This window comes from Benincasa hispida, chromosome 5 (assembly GCF_009727055.1).
Source record: "Benincasa hispida cultivar B227 chromosome 5, ASM972705v1, whole genome shotgun sequence".
NCBI classification, from domain to species: domain Eukaryota; kingdom Viridiplantae; phylum Streptophyta; class Magnoliopsida; order Cucurbitales; family Cucurbitaceae; genus Benincasa; species Benincasa hispida.
The window spans coordinates 48,036,816-48,048,910 of record NC_052353.1 but is presented as its reverse complement, the minus strand read 5'-3'; the positions used below and the strand labels follow the sequence as shown (position 1 = coordinate 48,048,910).

At 40.0% G+C, this 12,095-nt stretch overlaps 1 protein-coding gene across 1 annotated transcript; it reads left to right on the top strand.

Annotated features, from left to right (window-relative positions):
• The first annotated feature begins 958 nt into the window (after positions 1–958).
• On the top strand, positions 959–1,399 carry LOC120077367. The gene has a single exon (XM_039031251.1). It carries the CDS (start codon positions 959–961, stop codon positions 1,397–1,399), a length of 441 nt encoding a protein of 146 aa, XP_038887179.1.
• Positions 1,400–12,095: the final 10,696 nt, after the last annotated feature.

The following is a 12,095-nucleotide window of genomic DNA, read 5'->3' as shown; positions in this document are numbered from 1 at the left end:
AAAAAGTGGGCCCACTCGCTAGAACCAAATGGTCTCATTTCATGAGACCAACTCGTTGAGCGTTTTATGAAGAAATTCTTTCCCCTGCCATCAATGCAAGAAGAAGACGAGAGACGTTAAATTTCGAGCAAGCTGATAACGAGATGCTAAGCACCACATGGGTAAGGTTTCGTCATTTAGTGAAGATATTGACATTTCGGATTGCGTCCTCATGGAAACCTTCTATAATGGCTTAAACAAAGCAATGAAGCTATTGCAGAAGCCTCAGCCACAGAGGGGTTCATGGAAAAAATTATACTGAAGCGAAGGTGATCTTGCATCATATTTCACGGAATACGGATGATTAGGTTAATGATGGGTATGAAGGCAGGACTACTGAAAGAATAAAGACGGAGGGAGCGATTGTCCCAGTCAATATAGTATCCTCATTGGCCGCGGAGATGGCCGCAGTCACTTCTCTCCTTCAAACCATGGCTATCAACCAGGGTGCACTGACCTAAAATGCTGCGTAAGCTAATACATTGATGCAAGTTTCTGCAATTAGTTGCGTTCAATGTGGTGAAGCTCATTCGGTTGATGTCTGCCTAGCTACCTAGCAATCCGTATTCTCCATTCACAATAACCCATTCAGTAGCACATATTCTTGGCTGGAGAAACTACCCCAATTTTAGATGGGGAGGTAACACTGATCAAGAAGGACAAAGGAATCTGCAATAGAATCATCAAGGGCATAGAGGGAACCCTCTGGGATTCCATTAAACATCGCAAGGCCACCAATAGTATCAAAACAAACAACCCTACAACCATCACCAACCATCTAGTAGGCTAAGGAAGAAGGATCCCTCGCGTTTTTCCTAGTTGCCTAAGGAAGAAGGATGACCACGAGCAATTCAAGAGATTCTTGGACGTCCTCAAGCAACTTCACATAAATATACCTCTTGTAAAGGCACTAGAACAAATGCTGAGTTATGTGAAGTTTTTTAAGAATATCCTTGCGAAAAAAAGAAAACTCGGGGAACATGAAACAATCACATTAACGTATGAGTGCAGTGCGTTATATCAGAATAATATCCCCAAGAAATTGAAGGACCCTGAAAGCTTCACGTTGCCCTACTCTATTGGGCGAAAAGAAGTTGGCAACGCATTATGTGATCTGGGAGCTAGCATTAACTTAATGCCATTGTCAATCTTTAGAAAGCTGAGAATTGGTGAGGAAAGACCCACCACCATAACCCTACAACTAGTAGATAGATCGATAATGCATCCTGAAGGGAAAATTGAAGATGTACATGTTCAAGTGGATAAGTTTATATTCCTCACTAACTTCATCATTTTGGATTACAAAGCAGACACTGACGTCCCTATCATCTCAGGGTGTCCATTTCTTGCAACAGGTTGAGCATTAATCGATGTTCAAAAAAGGGAATTAACAATTAGAGTTGACGATTAAAAAGTCAAATTCAACATCTTCAATGCATTGAAAACCCTCGATGATACGGAGACCTGTCAGTACATAGATGAATTACGAATAGTGCATTAGGATGAAATCCAAAAAAAGCTTAAGGAGGAAAAGGTTGAAAACAACACAATAATGGAAAAAGTCTATGTGTTGATGCAAACTGATCTTGGTTTTGAGTCTCTAAATTTATTCGAATGAACATCGCAAAAAATGAAGACATCTTTAGAAGAACCACCTACATTGGAGCTAAAGGAATTGCCAGTGCATCTCAAATACGCTTATCTGGGAGAAAATGACACTCTTCCCATCATTATCTCTGCTTCCCTAAACGAAGAAGATGAGAAGGTGCTATTAAATGTGCTAAAAATATATACTGGAGCAATCAACTGGACATTGATAGATATAAGAGGAATTAGCCCCTCTTACTACATGCACAAGATCCAGTTTGAAGAAGGCGAAGCATACTCAATAGAAAGGTGGCGCTGATTGAATCCAACCATGCGACAGGTGGTCAAAAAAGAGATCATTAAATGGCTTGATGCGAGAGTTTTCTACCCCATTTTCGATAGTAGCTGGGTCAGCCTAGTCCAATGTGTTCCAAAGAAGGGTGGGATGACTGTCGTGACCAAAGTAAAAACAAACTGATTCGTACAAGAACCGTGATCGAGTAACGTATCTGTATAGATTACCGTAAGCTAAACCAAGCTACCAAAAAGGACCATTTTCCACTACCATTCATTGATTAAATGCTTGATAGGCTTGTGGGTAATGAATTCTTCTGCTTTTTAGATGGATACTCGGGCTACAATCAGATTGCCATTACATCGGAGGACTAAGAAAAGACCACGTTCACATGCCCATTTGCCACTTTTGCCTTCCGTTGCATGCCATTCAGACTCTGCAATGCGTCAGACACCTTTCAGAATTCTTGGAAGAATCAGTAGAAGTATTTATGGACAATTTCTCTGTCTTCGGCAACACTTACAAAGTATGCCTTAGAAATTTGGAGAAGCTGTTGAAGAAATGTGAGGAAACAATTCATGTTTTGAATTGGGAAAAGTGCCACTTCATGGTATCTGAAGGCATTGTGTTGGGACACAAAGCATCCAAGGTAGGAATTGAGGTAGATCAGGCAAAAGTTGACGCAATAGCTAAACTACCACCGCTAGTAAATGTTAAGACAGGAGTTTTTTGGGACATGCGGGTTTTTGCTGCAAATTTATCTGAAGCTTCTCCCAGATCACCAGGCCTTTGCAATAATGTGTGATGCCAGCAATTATGCAGTTGGGGTTGTACTAGGCCAGAGACAAGATAAGATCCTACATCCTATCTACTATGCTAGTAAAACACTAAATGATTTGCAGAAGAAGTATACCACTATGAAAAAGGAAATGCTTGTAGTACTATTTGCATTTGAAAAATTTCGTGAATATCTGTAGGGTCTAACAAAGTGGTATGCACTGACCACTCTACGATCAAACACTTGATGGCAAAGAGGATACAAAGCCTAGACTAATCCAGTGGGTCCTGCTTCTGCAAGAATTTGACTTAGAAATCAGAGATTGAAAGGGTACTAAAAATCAAGTGGCTGATCATTTTTCACGTTTGGTGAATATTGAGGTTCAAAGAAAAGAGAAGAATATTGAAGATTTCTTCCCAGACGAGAAGCTGATGACACTATGCGATGACGAACCCTAGTATGCGGACATCGTGAACTTCTTAGTTTGTGGCCAACCACCATAAGGATACTCTCATCAGTAGAAAAAGAAGTTGAGGCATGACACAAAATTTTACTTTTGAGACGACCCATTCTTGTATAAATTGGGGCCAGATCACATCATGCGACGATGTGTCCTTGAGCACAAAACCCAGTACATCCTAGAATAGTGTCACAAGTCCTCTTATGGAGAACACTTTGGGGGGGCAAAGAACTGCTGCTAAAATCCTATAGAATGGCTACTTTGGGCCAACTCTATTTAAGGATGCCCACGCCCATGTAGTGAAATGCAATAGGTGCCAGAAGACGGGGAATATGACTAGAAAAGACGAACTGCCATTGACTTTTATCTTGGAAGAAGAATTGTTTGAAGTTTAAGGCATAGACTTCATTGGCCCCTTTCAAGCATCTAAAGTCCACTAGTATATCTTAGTTGCTATGGATTTCGTCTCCACAAACAGATGGATAGGCAGAGGTCTCTAATAAGGAGATCAAGTCTATTCTAGAGAAGGTGGTGAGCACCTCAAGGAAGGATTGGGCATAGTGGCTAGATAAAGCCCTGTAGGCATACCAATAGTCTACAAAACATTTATTGGGATGTCCCCATATGCCCTTATCTTCAGAAAAGCCTGGCATTTGCCTCTGGAGCTGGAGCACAAAGTGCAATATGCACTTAAGAAGTTAAACATTGATCTAACCAGTGCAGGGGAAGCCTGAAACTTGTAATTGAACGAACTCACTGAATGGTGCACAACTACTTATAAGAATGCCAAGATTTATAAAGAGCAAACAAAGAGATGGCATGGTGAAAGAATTAGTAAGAAAAACTTTGTAGTTGGACAACAAGTTTTGTTCTTTAAGCTCGCCTTCGGTTGTTTCCATGGAAACTGAAGTCACGATGGTCTGGCCCATTTATAATTAGGAGTATCTTTCCACACGGAGCGGTGGAGTTAGCTAGCGAGGATGGGAGCAACATCTTCAAGGTCAATGGTCAACACATAACGCCCTACTATGGGGGCTTGGTGGATCGCAACAAAGAAACCACTTACCTAGCCGGGCAAGCGTGATCACCTGCATGGGTGTGCCTTACAGTAATATGTTATACTCTTTTAAAGGCATCCATTCTTCTATCCTTTACTACTTTCGTTACTTAATTTTGATTCAGTCTTTGTTTTGAGCTTGTTGTTTTGAGAATGTGATTTTGCAATTGGGATAATTTATCTTTGAATGGTTTTGCGATAATTATTGCGATGTGTGGGGCGCTCATTGCACCCATCTTATTCCTAACTCGTATGAGAGTTATTTGAACGTTTACACGGGAATGTGGATGGTCGAAACGTTCAGGGTTTATAGGCATCATTAATGCACCGACAGACGAGGCGTCCTTTCATCTATTAGGCATTTAATGAAAAGAGAGTTTTTTTTTTTTGGGAATTCCAGAAACCTGCCATTTCTAATCATAGCGATTGTAGGGTTTCCCTAAATCTTAGCCTATACAACCCCCCGTCCAGCCTCATTTCCATTCATCTGCACTTCCAATGCTCAAGTATTCTAGAACTCTCAAGCCGTCTGCATTCAACTCATCAGTCAATCAAACCTAACCTTTCTTCTTCCCTCAACCTTCATCAGAATCCATGGCTGGTCATTCATCAAATTCATCTTCCCAACCTTCCTCCCCAACCAAATCCCTTACTTCTTCTCGAGAGGCAGCCATTTTACCCGACAGCCACTGCCTGACCACTCAACCTAATCCCCTTCCCTGAATCCCCACCAAACCTAAAGAAAAGTCTCTTATTCTGTCGGTGCCTCACCCTCTGTCCACCGTGAGGGGCCCGGCAAGAAGCGTGCCCTTACCACCAGCCTAAGGTGGTTATTTCCCAGCCTCCAACCAAAAGTGAACTGAAGTGAAACAATGAGAATGAGGTGTTTGGAAGTATTTTAAGCTCTATGGAATGAGATGGAGGGTTATCGGAGGGCAGAGTGTTAAACCAACCACTGCTTGAAGAACATGTGGCCATCAATGCTTCGTAAGGACAAGTCCTTGCGTTAACTAATCCTAAGGAGAATGTGCCAGCAGACTCTAATGAGGCACTAATTAGAGTAGTGCTAGAGGATGTGGAGTCGAAGAGAAGAGCTGAGAAACTCACCAAGGAGAAGGAGGACGCAGATGAAGCGGTGAAAGCTTAACGAAGAAGGGAGAGAAGGGAAAAGAAGAAGCAAGAAGATGATGGGGATGAAAAAGAGGCCCAACAAAAAAGGAATGGAGAGATAGAAGGAAGGCCGAAAGGAAACTATGCAAGCGCGAAGAAAAGCACCTCAAGCGCCAAGAGGAACATAGACCAAGGGCTGAAAGCCCTATTGTAGAAGGTGAATCAAGGACCGCAAGGGTGGATGGATTTGTGCCAACGCCACCTAAAGAGGAAGCACCGCAAAGCTCGTCCCCAATTATGTGCGACCGCCTGGTCACCTCAGGGGCCGAACCTAGATGCTTTGAGGAAAAAGATGGTGACACACCAATCACGCCATTTGTCCAGCGATCAAGAACACGGACAACAAAAGATAAGGAGGTGGAGACAGTGGACGCGCCTCTAATAAATCACTAAGAGTTCTCTGTGGACAAAGAAATCATTGAGCGCATAAAGAAGATGAAGGAAGAACGAGAAAGGGAGTTAAAAGAAGAAGGAACAAGCGTGCTTAGTCATCACCTCATCAGATTTGGCTAGACGACTTCACGATGGGGAGATGGGTCGAGGATGATTGGCGCATTGCTCTCTCTTTTGAGTAATTTGAGAGAGAGTTAAACAAGGAAGAGGAAGCTAAGAGGAGAAAGGAGGAAGAGAAGGAGTTACACCGAAGGGCAAAGGTCCAGCTCAACATTGAACTCAAACGCAACTGGACCTCAACAACAAATTTGAGCAGAAGCTGAAAATACTGGAACAGCAGCTCGACCACCTTCGCTTGTTTCTTCAATTACATCTTAATTTCAACCCTAATGACTCCAAAAAAATTACAGCCTCTTGCTAACACATAAACTCTCATCAAACAAGAGCCAATTACAAATTTAATTGAAAAATTAAAGAGAATTAAGATGCCAAACCTCAGAAAACCATAGCAGTGCATAAGTTTCATATATCTCATGGAAAAACACCCACCTCGCCAAAATTAGACTGAATTGAAAGCTTAAAAGATGCTCTGATACCAATTGAAAGAGTTAAATAACATGCAGCGGAAGTATCAAAGATCCATCCACTAATTTTGGCAGAAACTAAAGCATGCTTTTCTAAAAAGTGGGTTTTTAGATCATACTTTTGATGAACTCTCGAAGACACTATGTGTACAATACCAGTCTTCATTTGATATCACTGTGAACCATCTTAAAGACTTCCCTACTGTCCTCTTGGAGCTTTAGGCAGAGTTATGGGACTCAAGAACAGCTTGAAGAAGTGAAGAACCAAGAAGACAGTCTCTTCTCACAGAAATTTCTCTCTAAAAAATTCTGCATTCATCCTTCTCAAATGATGCAAATCTTCTTTATATATATAGTAGACAAACATGCAAAGAAGTGGAATGCATGCTTGCAGCTCATGCTTGGAGAATCAATGTGGAGAGGATAATGGCCTTTGTGTGAGCATGAAGATGAAGGTAATGGAAAAAAATTCAATCTCCATTTTGTGCAACCATGCAAAATAATTTTCCATTTTTCTTTTAAAACCATTTTAATTCAAAAATGATTTTCTTAAATTAATTTCATAAATTAATTTAAAATATTAATTAATTTAATATCAAATATTAAATTAATTTTTGCATAATAACCATCTTTATATATTTAAATCATATTTAAATATATATTCTATTATTCCATTTAATTTGAACGTTTCAAATTAATTTCTCAAGCTACCCTAAAGCTTATCCATTTACGAGCTAGTAGGAGGAACTCGCAGACTTACAGATCATGGACTCCAACGATTCTCCAAGCAAAAAGTATCCAAAACTCGAGTCAGTGTATATAGAAAACCATTGTTAATTGTAGTATATATTATGTAAATGGTTGCTCTAGAAAACAGTTTGAACACTTCACAACAGTCGAGTAATTCTTTGAAAATTGTTGTCGGCAGTATAAGACAAAATGGGTTTTTTAGAGAGAAACTTCTCTCTCTTCTCAAATTTCACTCGGTAAAGGACCATAATCTCTTATTGTGTTGCTAGCATCACATACAATATCAACTATAATTCTTTTTCTCTATTTTATGACATTTAATATAAATCATATTTATATTAAATTAACAACTATTTGAATCTCATTCAAATATTCATTCCTCCAAATAATGTATCAAATACATTATATCAAGGGTTGTTTTTAAAAATAAAAAATAAATCAAAATATTTACAAAATATAGAAAAATTGTAAAACTATTAATGATATCGAGTTTAATCGACTAAATTCATTAGTTCGATCTAACCCTCGTTTGTTAACTAATGGGACACTCCACTATAGCCCATAGTCGAACTCTCTTCACTGTAGATATATTATGTCCACTTAATAACCATAATTAGTAAGTCAATCCTTCACAAGTTGTTCGTAATCACAGGTAGGTCAAAAATACCGTTTTACCCTTTTGAACACATCTTGTTCCTTAAGTTCCTACTGATCCTCTAATGAACAATTCTGATTCATAATCTCTACGAATCAAATCCTTTCTCTACCATGAGAAGGCGGGGCCCCAATTGTTCAAGACCTAGAGTCAGCACTTAAGAGAACAAACTATCTACTAACCCTAAATAGGGTAGGAGTGAATTCCATCTTGCAAGGCTATGTCCCCAGCTATTCATCTGGTCTTATCCCCAAAATGGTAATCTTATTGAGTAGTCCTGTTAGACTACTCTCACCGTTTGCAGATCAAAGGATAATCCCGAACAAACAGAAGTTCATAGCTAGCTGAGGATTAAGATTGAGTAACCTAGGTTATATAATAAATGAAATAGTCAATTTTAACAGTAAATGGTCGTTATAAAGAAAAGTGACTACTTTGTGGTCCAGTCTATATGCAAACTCATTGCATAGGATGCCCCCACTTTCATGTCTCAACATGAATGTTTTGTGGATCACATCGTTTGTAGCACCTTACAACTTCTTGTAACAACTACAGAGTGAGCCGCATCCAATAGTGTTACCAGGATGAGATATCCAATTTCATCCATATACTTATTAGACCATTTAGGCCATATATTGTCAACTTGATCCTTTTTATGTCACTACATAAAGTTACAGCATTCAGACTATAGCCAAGGATGCGTTTATTGGATTTTCATAATAAGATGCAAAATCAACAAGTCATTATTATTGATAAAATAGAATGTTTAACACGGACTGCGAGTTCTAGGACATTCCCAAGCAACCTACACGAAATAGAGGATGTGATAACCATCGACGGGAGGGTTGTGTTGTTCAAAACCCATGATATCAACCAACTTTACAAGTTAAAAGACTTTCTAGAGGCATCATGCAATAGGTTGTTTGATAATCCTGAAGACGAGCATTTGAAAGATGCTTTGAGAATATTGGTGCAACCGGGCACCACATGAACTGTCTCCCTGATCGGCATTCGAACACTTGCCTCTACCGTTTGCTGCTTGAAGCGCGCCTTTGGGTCTATCTAGTGAAGAAGGGACTCCTTCCGACAAAGCACGATAAAACCATTTCAAAGGATAGAGTCATGGTCGCATATTGTATTGCGTGCGACATTCCCATCGATGTTGGAAGATTGATCACAAGGCAGATAAGGGACCATGTTGGCAGGATTCGAGGACATTACTTCTGTCCATGGACAGTCTCCAGTCTATGTCTTTCAGTGGGCTATTGTATTGAAGACGAGCCCATGTCAGAGGTCCACGGCCTGATTAACATAAAGATTCTATGGATTTTGTTGAAAAATTCACCACACTGCCCAGAGCATTCACCAAAATGACCCATCATTGGTTTGAATGTTCCATAACCTTCTCGGCCTAAAAGGCAGCGTAGAAATAATAAAGGAATGAAGGTTTGTAGGGCTGCTTTAAACGCAATCAACCTGATGAGCTCATTGACCAGCCTCTACCTTTGGTCATCCTCCCTCCCAGCCCCATTACCCCTTCATCCCCTCTCTCTGGAACTCTTACAAATCTCCTTCTCAACCCAAACTCTAATCCCCCATCACTAGTAACTTCATCCAGCCAACAATCACCAACCATCTTCACCGTGTACCTTGCCTCTTACTGATGACCTACATGATTTGAGTGTTGGCCCCTCAAATTAGCCCTAAATCGACGCTGGTGCGACATCGAAGGCATCTTCCCCCCATCACCCATCCATCGCATCCCTAGTTGCTGCAGTCAATGAGATGCGAGGCCTCCTCTCCCATGAGCTTTCCTCCTTCCGCCAATCGCTTGTGGAGTTGCATGCTAGCAATGATGTGCTACACTAGACAATGGTCAATGTACAACGCAAAATTTTCTCCATTCACCAGAACCAACAACAACTAGTTGAACGTAACCATGAATACTTCAACTTCCGAACTGCTTACCTTCACATATAATGTAAATCATATTGACATTAATTCCTCCACTTGATGTATATCATACATCACACCAATTATATCACATATAATTGAATTTCCTCTTGTTAATTTTCAACACTTCAAACTGACCCAAAAATTTGATTCTCGACTTGAACCCATTGAGCTATCGAAGGGACCTTATGGACCTGTATTTTGAAGCTTCAACGATACGTGAATAACTGACTAAACTCTTTAGTGTTTTGATCCACCATCCATTAACTGTCGAGCACTCCACTAAAGATCGACAACTGCACTTCACTACAGATATGTTTTTGTGTCCATATTAATCAATCAACAATGCGATAACCTTTCACAAACCGCTCGTAAGTACAGCTGGGCTAATTTACCATTTTCCCTTTGTAGTTACATATAACTCCTTAAGTACCACTGATTTCTCTAATGAACAATAAGTCATGGTTCTACTATGACTATGTCCTCTCTTCCAAAAAGAGGGCGTGACCACTATGTTCAAGACCTGGAATCAGCCCTTAAGGAAGAAATCTATCTACTTTCCCCTACTTCGGGGAAGGAGTGAATTTCGTCTTTGTGTAACTAAGTTCCCAGCTCCCGAATAACACAAATCCCCAAAAAGGTAGGTTTGTTGAGTTGATAATTTGACCACTTTTGCCCATACTAATCAAAGGACAACCCTCATAAGAAGGAGTTCCCAAAACACTCAAGATTAAGGTAATGTCACATATGGTCATTTAAGTGAGATGTAAGTCTCAATTATCAATTGTGTTATATAAGGATACTAATCATATCGTGGTCCGGTCTTATACAAACTCTTTGTATAAGACACCTCCACTCGCATGTCTCCACATGAATGGTCAGAATCAGACCATCTGTACTAGTTTACAACAGTTGTAAACCTTTACAAAGCGGGCCGTATCCATAGTGTCACCAAGATAAGATATCCCTCCTTTATCCTTATACTACAGACCTTTTAGGTTATTACTTAAGGCATGATTCACTTGTATTTCTTATATACATGCTTAAGTTTACATACAATAACCATGGATCTTGGTTTATTGGATATGAGTAAATGCAAATAAAATAACTCTTATTTTATTAATAACAATGTGTACAAATTGTTTACAAAATACGAGACTCCGGGAGAATTAGGACACCAATCCTAATTATCTCCCACTTATCCTAATGCCTCAGGTGACCAATGTGCAATACATGAAAAACAAGTACAATATACAATAAACTAGGGCATACTCTATACCCCAACATCATCTCCAACTTGCCCAATACAAGAGGTCACATGTCTCGCAGACCCAAACTCTCCAGATGACCTTCGAGCACTTTAGTCGTGTGGGCCTTTGTAAATGGATCAGCAACATTGTGCTCCAATGCGATATTTGTGACTATCACATCACCGCGATGCACAATCTCCCTAATCAAATGATACTTTCGTTCAATATGCTTGCCTCAACGATGACTTCGAGGTTCCTTTGAATTTGCCATAGCCCCACTGTTATCACAATAAAGAGTGATTGACAAAGACATATTTGAAAAAACATGCAAATCTATGAGAAACTTCCTAAGCCAAATAGCTGATGACGGGCAGAAATGCACGTTATTACAGTGCTATGTTCTTAAACAATGCTAGCTTGTGTTGATAGAATATGTTAGATTGCATCCAAAAACCATTAAGTTCATAACATTGCGGTCACATGCGTTCATCGCATAGAAACAGTTAATTTTTATATTTTTATGCAGAATATGCATTGACGCAATGCGGAAAGCGCGATCACAAGAAATCAATGGTCGAGCGCAGCATTACTGCAAGGCTTTGCGGTGATTTGTGCTTGCAAACATCTGCTCAATAAGGATTGTTGCATTGAGCCAGCGCAACTTGGTGGGCGCATCTGCGTGAAAGGCATAATTAATCACGATGGGACAGAAAGCTAATGACGGTCGAATCCGAATTAAGTTGACAAGCCACTAACAATAACAAGTACACTCAGCTTTTCGATGAAAAATATTCGGCGCATCAGTCAGAGAATTAAAGCCATCCCATCTGTACAATCATAAAAGAGAAGCCGCCTTTCACACCGAAGGCTCTATAAATAATGAAGGCAACCTTCGAAAAAGGAGTTTGGATACTTAGATAATTTTCTCCATAGTTAGAATAGCCTTGTCCATAGTTTTCCTTTGTATTTTAAGGCGAAGCAAGAGAAGGGAAGAGATGCCGGAAGATCGCTCAAGGTAACTCGAGAGAGAAGTCGGAGGCGTAGAAAGTAGAGAGCGGGCTGACTCTCGCGAGAGCGAGACTATCTTTTGAACAAAAGTAGAAAAGACAGTGTAAAAGCCTGGA

What these genes read in the sequence shown, in the direction of transcription:
- LOC120077367 (XM_039031251.1), top strand. Translation starts at nt 959, where the DNA reads ATGCTGAGTTATGTGAAGTTTTTTAAGAATATCCTTGCGAAAAAAAGA.